General features: G+C 37.7%; 1 protein-coding gene across 1 annotated transcript; it reads left to right on the top strand.

Annotated features, from left to right (window-relative positions):
• Positions 1 to 2308: 2308 nt before the first annotated feature.
• On the top strand, positions 2309 to 17119 carry zf(bbox/ring)-3 (zinc finger (B-box/RING)-3). Its single transcript, XM_002121768.5, has 12 exons — positions 2309 to 2557; positions 3249 to 4148; positions 10005 to 10100; positions 11285 to 11407; positions 13023 to 13133; positions 13485 to 13638; positions 13773 to 13912; positions 14168 to 14306; positions 14516 to 14640; positions 14975 to 15153; positions 15612 to 15807; positions 16144 to 17119. The coding sequence occupies exons 1-12, from the start codon at positions 2447 to 2449 to the stop codon at positions 16444 to 16446; spliced, it is 2577 nt and encodes an 858-aa protein (XP_002121804.2). The 5' UTR covers positions 2309 to 2446; the 3' UTR covers positions 16447 to 17119.
• The last annotated feature ends 174 nt before the right edge of the window (positions 17120 to 17293 follow it).

Genomic DNA, 17293 nt, shown 5'->3' with positions numbered 1-17293 from the left:
TGTATGAATGCACCATGTGTGTCTAGTGTATAAGAAGACACCCATGTTATAACTCAACAGTGAGCATGAGGTGTATGAATGCACCATGTGTGTCTGGTGTATAAGAAGACACCCATGTTATAACTCAACAGTGAGCATGAGGTGTATGAATGCACCATGTGTGTCTAGTGTATAAGAAGACACCCATGTTATAACTCAACAGTGAGCATGAGGTGTATGAATGCACCATGTGTGTCTGGTGTATAAGAAGACACCCATGTTATAACTCAACAGTGAGCATGAGGTGTATGTATACACCATGTGTGTCTGGTGTATAAGAAGACACCCATGTTATAACTCAACAGTGAGCATGAGGTGTATGAATGCACCATGTGTGTCTAGTGTATAAGAAGACACCCATTTTATAACTCCACAGTGAGCATGAGGTGTATGAATACACCATGTGTGTCTGGTGTATAAGAAGACACCCATGTTATATTTCTACAGTGAGCATGAGTTGAATGAACACACCATGTGTGACTGGTGTATAAGAAGACACCCATGTTATAACTTGACAGTGAGCATGAGGTGTATGAATACACCATGTGTGTCTGGTGTATAAGAAGACACCCATGTTATAACTTGACAGTGAGCATGAGGTGTATGAATACACCATGTGTGTCTGGTGTATAAGAAGACACCCATGTTATAACTTTACAGTGAGCATGAGGTGTATGAATACACCATGTGTGTCTGGTGTATAAAAATGAATCAATTTAACTTGCCTTATCCTCGCGTGGTTGGAAAACAACAGTTGTTATAACACGGTGTTTTGTTTCATACACCTCGTGCCAGCCAATAACTTGCTACAAGTTACCATGTTTGTTACTTTGTGGGTAAATCTTTTTTGTATGTGGCTGATAATTTGGACAACCTATTAGTGACCACCGGGTTGGAGCAATTGCCGTTAGGTGTCTTGCCCAAAGACACATACGCCCGTAATGGTAGCAGCGACGAAACTTGAACTCATTACCTCTGGGAAGACACCCATGTTGTAACTCGACGGTGAGCATGAGAGTAGTTCACACCCGTATTAAAAGATAAATCATCACTTCAAGGGTTTTCGGTACTTGACTTCGCATCCGAAGACCTGCAGGTTTACAAAACAAACACCAAATAAGGAAACAGGTTTCCACTCTATGTTTAAACAGGTAGATGGCGCGCATGAGTCGTATTATTAGGTCATAATAACAATTATTTGTGTTTATAGGTTCGCGCTTATCTGATACTCCGTTTCCGGGCAATTAAGGAAAATTATCTCATGGGTTATTTTTTTCATAATCGCGAGATAACAAAACATGGATTTTATTCATTTCTTTGATTACAGTAACGAAGATCAGCCTTTAATAGATGTCGCTAAAGTTGTTACTTAACTGCAAGTTTTTTAGCGCACCTCGAAACTCGGTCCTCGCATAAGTGTCTCTATTCGTGTTGCGAGAAACAGGAGAGGGTTCGAATCCATGCTTGGTAAGATAGTTTGGTTGAATATGGGGTTAGTAGCCACGGCTTCTAGACGTCTGTGTGTGATCTATCTAACATACATTTGCTTACATTGACGTAGGTTTTACCCATAGCGTGTTATAACGACTGTAGGTTCGCCGCAGTTCGCACACCCTCGTTGTTTTATTTAATCTGATCTAATTTATCGTGACCGAAAGGCTAAGTTTATGTTATGTATTAAAAGTGCACATTCGGGTAAATCATTCATGTGGTTGAGGTTCTATATCACCTACGTCCTACGCAAAGGACCTGGGACTTAGACCAGTTGGTCGGTTATAACCATCCTACTTGTATACGTTGGAATAAAAATCGCATGTATTATTCTTCCGATTTTCATAAATGTTTCGCTCAAGCTGTTACGCATTATTATCGAACAATGATGTTTATCTACGCATCCTATTTGTGACATCACGCGTGTCATAATGTAACGATAATGTCGCATCTGTGACATCATAATTAATAAACAATGACGGTTACTTACGACGCTATTAGGATTGTTAACTCATAAAGAATGGAATACGAAACAATCGCTTTATTTGTTTCGTAATTAATCGTTAAACAAACCCAACTGTGGTTGGTGTGACGTAACAAAGCGCTAACAAATTCCCCGCCGCAATCAAAGCTGTGGAGAAAAAGGCAAATTGTGACGTCATAAAGCTCACTGCTATCGCCAGACATAGTAGAACAGCAGCTTCAATTGTTTAAGGCGTCAGGCGCGTGTGGTGTCGAATTAACTTTGTTTGGAGTCTGGAATGGGAAAGAATGGAAAGAGGTTTAGTTGAAGTTGTTGTTTTGCAGATTCATCAAAGCAAAGCATTGTGTTAGATAAATAAGACGTTGTGTACGTCATTATACTGCGTTTATTTCGTCATACTCTGCATTGTGATATTTGGATGTATATTGAGCAATGGAGGAAGAACTGCAGTGTCCTGTATGTCATTGTATATTCAATGATCCAGTGATATTACCTTGCACACATAACGTATGTTTCCAGTGTGCTAATACATTGATACACAAGGTAAGTTGGAATATATACACGTGTTGCTACAATGTGTAGTATGGCATGGACACGTATTTGTAAGGGCACGTCACATATCAGTGTGTATAGTACTGTGTGGTTAGATGGATACCGACAGCACATAACATCACATATTTACCACCAAATGTGACAACAAAACACCTCACACCTTATTATATATCGCATGCGATGTTATACATTGTAAAGTTAATACAATAATATTCCAGACACAACCAGTTTATTCCAATACAACCATATACACCATAGTTCACCTTCCAAACATGCATTACTTTGGCGTGGCATAAATAAACAGATCCCTTTATCTAGTGTAGGTAGGCGACCCAATGCAATATTAATGTTTGAGTAAAATACGAAGCAAACGACCGTATACGTGTCAACTCGAGTATAAGAACGCTGAGCGCGCCATGCTGTGTATGACGCAACAAACATACGTCCCCGTTATCAGAATCACAAGTTCACGTATATATGTATAATTGAATTTTTGGCCCCTCGTGTAAGTGTTTGATTGAATTACAATGTACCATGGCGTGTCCCGCCTTGGACCTCACCCATATATAAAGATAGTTTCATTTTGACATGTGATTTCAAGCATGTCGATATGTACGTATATGTTGTAATTTAGAAATATGTACGTTTCATATTGCAATGACTAAACAAACTTTCTTTTTAGTCTGGTGAGCTGAAAGTTGATCTTCCACCTGCGTACAACATTGAAACCAGTTTTCCCCACCACGAACCAGACAAAGTCAGTTTATTGAGTGAGACTGTCCTCAGTGATTCAGATAGCGGTTACTCGGCTTCGTCAGCTTCAAGTGGGACTTCCGACACCCCGACACCCTCAAGTTCGACGCCTACTATTGTCACCAGCGACCCTTTCAGTTCACTCGTACCCACGCACACAGTGACGCAGGCTTCTACTACAACAACACCAACCGGTGTGAACTTACCGGCGTTGCCAGATTCCATATCTTGCCTTACGTGTCCGATTTGCCACCGAGCGTCGTTCGTGGACGATAGAGGAGTGAACGGACTTCCACGAAACAAAGCTATGAACTCCATAGTTGGAAGATACACACGAACCATTGACAGCAGTTTACGCCCACCAACTTTATCTCCCAACGCAAGCCCGGTTAGAAAACCTCCCATCTCCCCGAAGAAACCTGCGACTCCCGTATTACGCAGACACACAAAGACTGTTCATAATTGTCAGATATGCGAGGGCGATCCAGCGAACGAAGCGAGCGTTAAATGCCTTCAATGCGAAGTCCTTTACTGCGCATCATGTAGAGATAGATGCCATCCACCCCGTGGACCCTTAGCAAGGCACACGCTAGTCGATGTAGACGCTGATAAACCAGAACCAACCCGACGCCCCGCCTACCCCACTTTACCCAACAAACCAAGCCTCAAAAACGGGGTCCGACTCCCATCTTGCTCCCACCATCCCACCGAAAAGACGAGTTTATATTGTTCGTCATGTCATCTTCCTCTGTGTGTCCTCTGTCAGGATGAAGGAAGACATAAGAACCACGATCTTAAACCGATTGGAGCGCTTTACAAATCCCGCAAGGTTGGTTTATTTTGATGTTTATTTTGTAAATTCTCCTTTTTCCATAAACAGCTGCTGTTTCCAGCAAAGCTAGAAATGTTTTCGGCCAAAGGTTGGTAATATGAGACAAGCCGACCGTGCCCAATGTATTATTACCTCACAGACCACAATTCAAAGTTGTCTGTGACCTCATAAAGGTAGCTGGGTATCACAACAGTTCATGTGACGTCACAATAGCTACTGTGATGGGTGTAATGCTGCCAAAAGAACATCTGATCGAGTTTCGCATTGTTTAAAAACCAAACTATGATTGAAAATAACATCCCGTTGAATAGCAGTGCGTTTGTCAAGTTGTTTATTTCCGTCTACACAGTTTGCTTACGTTTACTTTACTTTCTCACCATGGTTTGAGCTTTAATGTGACCTGTGGTTGCAATCGAGGCATTAATCGATGCTGGGGGCAAAATTTAACCCAATTTTCACACGAGAATTTGACTGAATCCACCTACCTACATTAGTATGGGTCTGATTATATGTTTGGTGTATTTACCATTCGTTATCATTAAGTTGTATTATAAACATCGCCGATCCGCGAACCCATAGCGTCACGTTTAAGCTCACCAACAACCACTAAACTTCTACTTAAGTTGAGCCTTATTTCCTATTTGCGAAGCATTTTTCAAAATTCGAGGACCCTTAAATTCGGACTTGAACTCAACAGCTGACTTTTTACTTGATAATAAATCTCTTCGCTGATTGGCCAAGTGCTAAACAATTTAACTGTTGCGTCACAGTGGGTTATACGACGTACAAATTGCCTCATATTAGCACCACTATAGTACGCAGTAAAAATTAAAGTTACGTTGTTTGTTTTCAAACAATGGATTTCATTCTAGATATTACTGGTTATTATGACGTAACAACATCTAGTTTATGTCTGGATAAAACATATTTAAAACAAATGTTTGACGAATTTTTTTTTGCTCTTAACGCATGTTTATTTACAATAATTTGCTCAGCCTATATTTTAACGCAGTTGTATAAACATTAGAATTTTCTTTAATTAAACTGGACGTTTTTTGGTTCCTAGTCTTGCAGTGTTAGTTCTACACGTTATATCACTTAACTAACGCCCGTGTATAAAGCAATGCACATGGGAATTCCAAATGTTAAGAATGCGACGTCGGCTTTATAACCAGGTTGTCATATATATTGTATATCTGCAAAGCAAATAATTGTTCTTGTGCGTTGGATTTAGGACTTTGACTCATTTGCCGTATTATCCAATTTGGTTCCAAAAATATTCAAATTATTTCAAATTTTCGTTTTCGAGAAATCTTTAAATCGACTTCGCGAATCGCCAAGCGTAACAAATTGCAGTCCATTTATTGTCATTGTTACGTCACAACCGCAATGGTGTGTTCACTGTGACGTGAAAATGCTCGTTTGTGGTTATTTGTGCCCAGGGGAGAACGCGAATTGCGTGAAATCAGCAACACTTACGAAAAGTTGCTTTTCTGGATTTTCGACCAAATTCTAGATTCTAAAACTCATGTAATCGCCATGACGAATCAACTGTTTGGCCGCAAACGCCACTTTTTCGAGATATTTAAATCGAGCGCAAACGTTCTTATAATTGTTATGGGTTATTGCCGCATAGACCACACACACAAAGTTATTTGTTTTATCATTATCAGGGGTCACGCAAGGTGTAACCCTAATATTTTAAGCTCACTGTATAGGCAACCATATTGCCATAACCCATAAACCACACGTTCAACTAATCTTTTAGCACATACTGACGTCATAAATAGGCAATAAACAACCTTTGTTTGGTCATACTTATAGTTTTGTCGTCACTTTTACAACATATTGTTTCGTCATATTTCAGAATTACGTGACAGTGTTTTGTAACAGTTGTGTGTATCGTGATAAAAGGTATTGACATATATGCATTGCTATATATAATACTGTGGGGTAATATGCACATCGTTGGCACATTAAATCCCATATTTTTCTATCGTGTTTGTAACATTTAACAACACTCTTTTAGAGTCGTGAAGATACCGATATATTAAAAAGTACTCTTTGTTTACTGCCAAATGAAACGGTAAAAGAGAATAAGAACTTGTCCCATTTTACCCCAACCATACATTCGTTGTAGGTCCATTAGAGACCCCCTGGACACTACAGCTTTGTATTCAACAGTTTACAAATGCTGTCGATTCCATTTGAGCAAATAACTGAACCAAGTAAAATCATATTTACTCAACGATGTTATCTCTCAATGTAGGCGCCACCAATTCAACTCTTGTTGAGAATTGTTCGATTTTGATTGATCAGGTTTCTCTACAACCGCTTACACTGCTTCATAGATATCTTATTATTACGTCACAAAGTCGAGATTTACGTTTGTTACGCACAATCACGTGTTTGGAATAATGAAATTGTTTTGTTGTTACGTCATAATGAAAATTCATCGCGCCCGTTCTCGTAACATCGATTGTCAATTCTAATATCTCGCGATAGTCGCTACTGTGACGTAACAGAGCAAGTGGATGTAGGTCGATGTTAATCGTAAAAGTGGCGTCCATCATTAAATATGCATCGTACCTTCTGTTGTAATGTTATGCGCACGCCAATATGTTCACAACTATTCATACAACCTGTCGTTTCTACAATGGTCAGATCGTTTGAGTCGTTGTGGTTGTAAATTTATTTTAATGACGTGTTATTCCCACTGGTCACTGCGTGGTCAGAATGTGTGGTTGGTCGTTCACCATATGGGTGGCGGTTCGTCGTAAAACGGACAGTTTAACTTAATTTAAGTTAAAACAAACTCAATTGTGATTCAACTAAAACTTCAAATCGATTCTGTGACGTATTAACTATTGTGTGTGACGTAACAACTAGTATCCGAATGTAGAACTTTTTCGTTGTTTAGGAAATAATTCATAATGTCTTCTCTGTTACGTCATAATCCTTCATAATCGTCATTTATTCCAGTTTCCAGTTGACAATCGTGTTTGTGACGTATCAAACAGCTGTGTATGATAACTGACAAATTTGAAACAAATTAAAACAGAGGCGATCCGTTTTATTTGTTTAACGAAATCTGGGTGACATTGTTAAAATGAAGTTGCACTTATTAACAAAATAATTACAAATATCAGTCTTTTACTATTATTTTATGTGGAAAAGTTGGCTACCAATTGATCGAAAGTTACCAATGTTTACGTCAGTGCTGACGTTACCAATGTTTACGTCCTAAACTTTATGACGTAATTATAAAACTGAACGAACTAAATTCGTGTTTGATCCCATGTTGTTCAGGAAATCCCCTAAAATGAGAATATAGGTCGAATTTTAATACCGACTTCCGATCTCATAGATTAGATACTAGAACGAGTAATTAGGCCGGAAAAATCACGCGGATGACGCTATATAACAATCGATAATCGTTTGCATTGTTTCAAGACAACCGTTTAATTGTCCTACTAACTGCATGGAATAAAGCGGAGGCCGCGAAATGTGAAATCTCTTTTAAGGATTTAAGACTAATTTAAGTTTGACTGAAGAACTCAGTCGTATAAGTCGAATGCAAACAACTGACTTGGTTTATGACCCTTTGTAGCCACTATGTCTTTATTCTCACACATCATCGACCGGACACTAAAATCTCGTAAACTTGAAAGCTTCGTTTACGAAGAGATTTATTTATTGCTGCCTATGTTTGTCCTGTGATTTATTTTCAACATCTAAGGCGGTTTAATTGAACGTAAGATGAAAGACATTAGGTTTATGTTTAGTAGGTTGGGGTAAGATGGTCCATGTTTTTATTTTCCCTCTATCGTCCCATTTGGTAGTAATCAAATAATATTTGCAGAATTCGTAAGAGTTGGTATTTTTATAAACAATTAAGATTAGGAAATAAGGGATAGTTTAGGTTCTTGGTATCCATCTTACCCCACAGTCCTGTTTATATAAATATAACCAAACTTATGGAAACAACATCTTATTCGCTCATTTTTTGCTAAGAAACTCATGTTCATATAATAACTTATAATAAATAATTTGTTATTTCTTCCTTGAAGCTCGTTATGGAAACTTAGTAAATACCGCGTGATTAATTCATGGTCCAACGAAATTAAAAATTTTTATAAAGTTTTTTCAACTTTACGTTCGTGTAAAACGAAGTTTCTTTCGTTCTGAATAGCAGAATATCAAATTATTTCCTTCCATTGTCTTTCGCGTCTTCTTTGTTACACGATAAGTGACAATTGATTCGAAACAGCGGTGTTTTGACCTCGCTATTGTTCTTCCATTGTTTGCTAATAAACCGCTGATAAAAGAAGTTTGTGACGTAATAAACGAACAGTTTGGCCTTTATGTTTTTACAGCGAGATATTTTTATAAATAGATTCGAATTTAATTATTTCTGATTGTTTCAATTTGGAACTAAATCGAATGAAGTTAGTGTTTTATATTGTTGCCTCATTATTACATCACAGTTATATGTTTATGACGTAAATTTGTCATAATCACTCATATTCCATACAATTAAATTCCATTATTCGGAAACAATGAAATGGTATTTACTATTATTACGTCACAATTCCGATTACTATCGTAAGTAGCGTCGTCTCATTATCGACACTACCATTGTTATCAAACAATAGGATTCGATTCATCATAATACGTAATAAAGATGAATTGTTACAAATATTAGGTTATGCAATCAATGGCTGTCAAACTATGGCTCGCCACATAAAGGTGTAGATAGTTTGTGGAGTCAACTCCTGTATATGTACTTTTAAGGTAACTAGTTCGTGGGTGGCCCTATGTATGCAATTTGCAGTTTTGTAAAACCGTAATCCCTCAGGTTGAAAAGTAGAAAAAATCATTTTTACAATAGCCTTAACTACACGTATCGTATACAAAAGCATTCATGTTGTTTGTTTTAATTTTTTACATAAACTCCGTCATGTTTTGTGAATTAGCCGAATATAAATCTACCGTGGCGTCAATGGCGACGAAAGACGACGAAACTTTCGCTTTGTTTGCTGCGTGTTCGTATTGAGAGGCCGCTTATTGAGCAGTCCTTGTACAAGTGTTGTGTAAAGTAGAGAGTGCCTCAAACCGTGTGTTAAGGGGTTTCAACGAGACTAACGTTATTAAGGGGACTTATGCTGTGTTTGTGACGTCACTATGTGCACAGTGATAAAACAATGCGGCAATCATGTGCAAAAGTAATTATGACGATATAATGATGTTGTGTTAGTATTGTTATCCAATCCTCGCGATGCGCAGAACATATTTGCGCATAATTGTTACGTTTAAACAAGCTTTGTGACGTATAATGATAGATGTGACAATCGGCTTTATGAGCTAATAACGGCTATCGTTCCAAAAGCGCAACCAACCCAATAAAACGGGATTAGCTGAGATTAAATGTTAACCCTAAAGATCATGGCAACCTCTGCATGTTCATTCATCATCGCTATGTTAGAAGTCTTACTCTGTGTAGGGCACTTGAAGGCTTTACCATTCGTCGGTTCGGTGTTTTTATGTAGGCTGTCTACCAGATTGGGGTAAAATGGGACTTCCATTCACCTTTGTTTTTCCTTTGGTAGCAAACAAATAATAATTATTACAGAACTACATAGGGTATTCGTAAGACTCCAAAATAGCGTTGTTAATTGTTAAAAATGTGATTTGAAAATATGGGATATTATGACGGTATCCACCTTACCCCACAATACACAATAATAGCAATAATAGCTGCTAAACTTTAGGCCCAAGTCCCATGATGCCCTTGCCGTAGCACCTCACCCGTGTAGAATAGAATTGCTAATGTAATTTATCTTTTTCATCCAGAGTCAGCTAAGTCAACAAATGGGTTCGTTATCAAGTAAGGCTCGCCAAGCTAAAGACCTCGTGATGTCACTTAGAGGGATGCCATCTGAGATTGAGGTTCGTATAACTTTACCTTGCCTACTTAGTTGGTTGGTTAGTTCCTTATGGCTTGTACATATTGTCAACCATACACAAATATAGTGGGGCGGTGGGAGATGGGACACCGTATCATTCTATTTTTTCGTCTCATTTGGCAAAACAAAGAAAATGCAATTCGTTATAAAATGCTATATTCATATATCCTATAGACTGTTATTAATTGTTTAAAACACGATCAGGATATTTGGATATTAGCCTACGAGCTAAAGGTGTCCTATCTTCCCCGCCCTTATTTAAAATAAGCAGTCACGAGTTGTATAAAACAAAACACCCATGTTATACCAACTATCGTTTCCCAGCCATGCGAGGATAATAAGTTTCAAACATTCACGTTAATTAACATAGCATATGACATAAAGATAACACAATCATGGAATAGACATTATTCTTATCTATCAGGCCAGGAGACAATGTTGTATATTCAGCTGAAATTATTAAACACAGCTGCAGATAGACATCTAATATAAAATCAATTATTTCATCCCCAATCTTTTCTTATACTTTGTTTTTAACGATATCCATCTTACCCCATAAATATTACAGTTATTCCAGAATTGTTTGCTTATCACCTTATAACAATTTATTGTTACAAAACAAACGACAGACAATTAAACATTCACACGTCATAGACTCATTGTCACTGTTATATGACATCACAATCACGTTTATTCGTTAACACTTTCACACATTGTTATGTCACATTGTGTCATAACTGACACCATTATTAAGTCTGTTGTTTAGTTTGTCTAGACAGCTCAAGGCAATCGCTTCCGAATAATCAGCTGTTGTAAAGTTCAAATTGTTAATAATTTGTGATGGTTAATTAATTAACTTTCTCCTTTCGGTGCTTGACGCTGCTGCCTTTGTGTATGAGAATGTAGTTTTGGAAGGCAAGGCTTTTTATGCAAGTGCTACAAAGAAAATCTTCCACAAAGTTACATACGCGGTAACTCGTAAGCTGGCACGAGGTGTATGAAACAGAATACCCGTGTTATAACGATTATTATTGCTACGCAAGAATAAATAAATTACATTCATTTATACATCTGTCTATCACTCTATCTATTTGTAAATCAGTTATTTTTTACTTCTGCCAGTTTCACGCATTTAAAATATTTAAAATTAAACTTTGTTTTTCATAGAAATCTTCCACTGAACTTGAATCAAAGACAGTGACGCAATTGGATCACTTGATGTCGCTGTTACAGCGGAAGAAAGATGAACTTCTTCAGAAGATCGCGAAAGAACGCGAAACAAAGTGTAAAGTACGTTACAATTTAGCTATGCTACGTCATAATCTGTTTTTCCACAGTACCAGAATTAGTGGTTTGACGAATCGACGTTTTTGTCAAAGATTTGTTTTAATTGCTAATTAAAGTTGATTTGGAGAAAAAGTTATTTTGTGAATCGATAAACTAAAGCCATGCTAGATAAATAAGTCGCATTCGTTGTTCATTACAACATAATACATTGTTATGCTTGCCATACAAGTGGCTATGCTGACCAATGTTGGTTTAGTTAACCCCGTGATTGAAGTGTTGGCTTACCTGCCCCATTAACTACCCAGCTACCCCCTCAATGGTAAACGAATCTTCACCCCATGCATTGTGACGTCACAGCCCCCGTATCAATGTTAGTCATGCATGCGTGATCCATTGTTTGTGATGTCATGGATCGTTGCGTCACAATTTTCGAATCAAATCGCGTGGTTTGAATTTCCAAAGCACGAAAGCGCAACAAACCACCGCATTCCATCGATACGTTTCATTTTCGGGGGTTTTGATAGTTTCTTTGAAAAATTAACTTGATATCACCGCTTTGTTGCATCATGCCTCACGTTCAGAACGTCTTTGACATTATTTAGTAATAATTAAAAAAACTCTTCCTCAAATCTAATAAAAGTTTTTTTTGCACTATGTGTTTAATGTATCTTTCAAACAATTACCTATATCACGCATGGTTGCGTTTAAACTAAAAAGATCCACCACTTTTTGCATCGGATAATTTGCGTCCACCGTATGTGACGTCATAATGATACAGCGGGCGTTTGATGACGTAACAATCAATACGATGCAGGGTCTTTGTATAATTGCATTATCTTCCAATTGTTTGGGACTTAGATACTCGTACCATATGTCCGGGGTTTAATCTTATGGACGTTCCACAACTTTGATGTCGAAAGATCGCGGTTTCTTTCAAGTTTCCACACTTGGAGTTATCGCGATAGCTCCTCGGTGACGTCACAGATAATCCATTATGATTCATAATTATTGCATCGATGCTTATCGCTGCTCGCCACATTTTACCACGTGGCCGATTCAAGGTAATCGATCTGTGACGTAACAATGCTGATTATTGCAATCGTCACGTAAAACAAACTTGGCGCGATAATCAATCTAAATGACCCAAACATCAAACAAACCAGTGATAGCACCCAACAACCGCTACTGATACTTCCGTCTAAGGAAACCATATGTTCAACACAACGTTGTATTAAGTTGTATAAATGCTTTGGTTGTTTCATGGTGTTATATCTACACCAATGTTAAACTATGTAGTTGATTAATTTAAACTAGTATACTACAAAACATAGGGCAACTGTAGGTCCCGTTGTTATTAGCCGTAGCAATATCAGTATAATATAATAAAGAACATTAAAATTAACTAATGTGTGTTCACCGAACTGTAAAAGACGATTCCACGGCATTAATGTTACTTTTGATTAATTCTAATCTATAATTGGATGAGGTTTTACAAAGAGGAAAGTAGGCAAGACTTTAATATAGTTTTACCCATCTCTAACAGAGTGTATTCTGTTTTGTGTACCACATATACGTTAACACTATGTTCCAGCATTGTAACATTAACGTTATATTCCAGATCGTTCAAGACCAACTTCAACAATCCACAATGAAGTTACGAAACACAACAGGATTGTTGGAATATTGTATTGAAGTCATGAAGGACAACGACCCATCTGCTTTTCTACAGGTAATGCACTAGCACCACCTAGCGGATGGTATTTTAAAACTACTTCTCCTCAAGTTCGACTTTCATACAATTTCATGCTGAAACTTCACTATACGTTTCTTAGTTAATAACCTATTTTGTCCAACCTCCATAATCGAAACAGTTACTCCGAACTAATGGTCCTTATCATAAAACCATTTTTGGTTAAAAAAGAATAAATATGAAACTTTTATTCACCTCGTGCCCTTTTATGACTTATCACGTATGTAACTTTATGGGTAATCTTGCTCAAAGACGCCCACAATGGTGGCAGTCGTTTTTCATCACGTCATAGAAATGTCTGTTTACCAATAAATCATAATTGTTACGTAGGTGTCACAAAGTTTAACCGAACGCGTATCGTGCAACGAACAACAATGGAATGGAAGAAACCTTATTTCGAAAACCAAACCCGAATTCGATATGGATATTGTGACGTCACCATTAGCCATGGAAATCGAGAACCTTGACTTCTTCCAAATGAAAGGTGGGGGTGGTGTTTGAATAACGAGGATTGTTAGGGGACAATTAACGTAAATAACGCGATAATATTATTTATGCATAACATAACTTTTATTTGTCGGACGAGAAAATAGATTGAAGCGTATCTATGTTTTTCAGTTCCAGGCAAACCAAGTATACGAGCCGACGAATGCGGCGCAAGGAACAACACAGTAACATTATCTTGGCTTCCTGCTCCTAACTCCATCGTTGATAGCTTCAGACTTGAGATGGATGATGGGAACAATGGAAATTATCGGGTAAATTCCATGTATTGTTACATCATAAGCAATATAGATAGCAAATGATGGTTATTCTATTCTACTCTATATAGGTAATTACAACCGTCTGTCGAAGTCGTGAGGATACAGTTTTATAACTCTTTGAATGTTCTTTATTTACTACCAAATGGGACGAGAATAGAATAAAATCTGTACCATTTCCCCTCGCCCTACTATATGTTATGCATTAAATAAAAAAATACAAATCCTTAATAGTTTTAACTTTATACACAGGAGGTATACGCTGGCAAGGAAACTGTTTGTACCGTGGACGGATTGCATTTTAACAGCGTATACAGAGCCAGAGTACGAGCTGTAAATAAAGCTGGACCAAGTCCACATAGCGACCCTTTGCAACTACAAACATCGGAAGGTGGGTATGACGTGTTGTGTGCTGACGTAGTATGACGTGGATACGTTGACGTATGTTTTTGTCAAGTGCTACGAAATACACACAAAATAAAAACCAAGCAAACCGATGGTATAAACAAATATATATTTCTCCTAAAATAAGATCATCATTCTATATTATTCAACTAAATTTTTACGATTATTTTACTAAATTAAACATCGATTCTACAGTTGCAAGCTTCCAATGGGACCCTACTCAAGGTCATTGTGACGTCAGATTATCAAACAATAACTGCACTGTGACGTCAAACAGCTTCGACGATCGAGTGGTGCTCGGTAGCGTCGGCTTTTCAAGGGTGAGTTACCAACGTCACAACTTATCTATTACAAATGTGTAATCGGTTTGCAGCAGCCCAAATAACGTAATTAAAAGCGTTAACATAAACTAATAACTAAGTTTTAGCGAGTTCTCACTTAAATTTCGGGTTCTATGACCCGTTAACGATCTCACCTATATAGAATAGAGTGTTACATAAACACAAGGTGTATGAAACAGAACACCCGTGTTATGACGACTGTCGTTACCTGCCACGTGAAGATAAGTAAGTGGAAATGTGGTATTATTGTATAGGTTATATTTGGTATAGGATGTTTGGTGTTCACACGTATTGATGCTTGTTATATCCCCAGGGAATACATTATTGGGAATTCTCCGTGGATCGTTATGAAGGCAGGCCCGATCCTTCGTTTGGTGTGGCGTTTTATGACGTAGATAAGAGCCAATTGCTAGGTAAAGAGTCACGTGGTTGGGGGATGTATATTGACGAATCGAGGAGTTGGCTCATGCACGCTAATGAACATTCAAACAGGTAGGTTTCAACGTAAATCAGTCATAAAGTTACATACATGATAACTCAAAGGCGGGCACGAGGTGTACGAAACAGAACGCCTTTGTTAGAAAGACTTCCTTTGACACGCCACGCAAATATCATTTAATTCAACACATCAAATTACTTACAGAAAACCCTCTTTATGTTATACCAGACAGCCAGAGTAATTATCATATCCCAAGATTCGCTCGTTTTCACAACCTCTAAACTTGAATGAATGAATGGCAGTTTCTCCAACCCAGTGGTCACTAATGGGTTGTCCAATTTATTAGCCATGCATGAAAATGAAAAATTCCCCTAAAAAATCCCCCACAAAGTAACATACATGGTAACTCGTAAGATGACACGAGGTGTATGATCACCCGTGTTATAACGTCGTTTTCCGGCCACGCAAGGTTAAAGTATAAACTTACCACCAATGTACATTTTATCCTTAGACACGAAGTTGGTATAAAGGTCGGATCGAGGGTTGGCGTTTTACTTGACATCGCAAGAAGCCTGTTGTCGTTTTACGTCGATGGAAAGCCCCAGGGGAATCCCATGACGCTACCTACGTCACAGGGGAATTACCATCCATCAGGACGAAAACAAGCGCTGTATTTTCCCGCCATTAGCGTGAATAGAAACGTGGAGGTATTTATTAAATATTTTTTATATTTATTTTAATGTAAGGCACTTAATGTATTTTGCTTATTTTGCTATCGGGCATAATGTAAAATACAAATTGGCTCATGTGAAGCCAAATGCAGGTGCAGCTCGTCCTTATTTTCCTTCACCTGTTTTGGTTTACGTGGTTTGTGGTGTAAAACCCTGAATATGACTACTGACATATGAAAAAGTTGGTATAATAAAATTTACAATTCTGGCGATATAATATCTATTGCTTCTCCAATATAAAAACGTTTTTATTGAACCAATATTGCCCTTGTCAAGACTTGATCATATAATCCTCCCATTTCCATCCTTCAGGTGACTCTACACACAGGATTAAGATCTCCCATCCAACCTCTTCAACTTTACCGGAACAGGATGCAAGAATCATCCTCTTACTCCGGGTTCTCTCGCATCCAGAAGTCCCCGGACTGCCCACACCGAGGTCGGAACCTCAGCTCCTCTGATCTTCGCTTGCCATCCATGGAAGCAAAGAAGTTTCCTCCCCCTCCTCCCATTAGAAGAGGAGGATCAACAGGGAACATGAGCACGAGGAGTGATGGGGAATCCTCCGATTCAACATCAGCTAAATCTTTGCGATCTTTCTTCCATAAAAAATAATCTTCTTTGCCAAATCTTCTTTTAAATCTTGAGAGTCCTCAGAGGAGTAATTTCCATCTTCAGACTAGAAGAAGATGAAGAGATCCGTAGAGTCATCTCTATTGATGAATAATTACTCTCCAAGAGGGATAAGAGAGTTGTGAATATCTTAAAAAGATATATTCATTTAGGAATCTGTTTCTTCATTGCATTACACAGTTGTTTAAGTAGTTGTTAACAGAAGGACTTTTAATGTATCCCAGTGTTATGACTGTTGTAGGCACCAATATTATAAGGATATATTCTCTGTATTCTATATGGGTAAATTCCACAGCAGAGCACGCCAAGTGGCCTGGTATTTAGAACAGCGTTTTACCCATTACCATTAGTACCAACTATTTTCATACCCAATCTTTCATAATTATTTTAAATGCTTTTACTTTTAAACAACAACTTGCACTAAACATACCCACAAAGTGGTTTTACCCCAGCTTTTTTAAAATAGGTCATTTTATCAAATTGTTTGCCTTTCACGCTTCACTGATCTGTTCATTATTTGCAAACAATCAGCGTTGTTGCATCACTACTTAATTAATCGCCCGATGTTTCAAGCTTAAGCAACAAATTTTTTTGCTTTTACATTTTGTTGGCATGTTATTTGTAAATTTTATTCAAATGCAAAGAAATATAAAAAGAAAACCAAAGGTTTAAGTTTCATAAACAAAATCAACAGTTTAAATCAGAGAACTGATATTGTACCAGCTATGGCACTAGCAATAGATATGGAAGAGTGCTTATACTCCCACTATGGGCTATCGATGCACAAAATTAATTTTAGGAGAAAAGGAATTTGCTTAGTAAACATATG

Source organism: Ciona intestinalis, chromosome 10 (assembly GCF_000224145.3).
Source record: "Ciona intestinalis chromosome 10, KH, whole genome shotgun sequence".
NCBI classification, from domain to species: Eukaryota; Metazoa; Chordata; class Ascidiacea; order Phlebobranchia; family Cionidae; genus Ciona; species Ciona intestinalis.
Note: the sequence above shows the minus strand (reverse complement) of the source record. Positions and strands in the feature narration are given on the sequence as shown.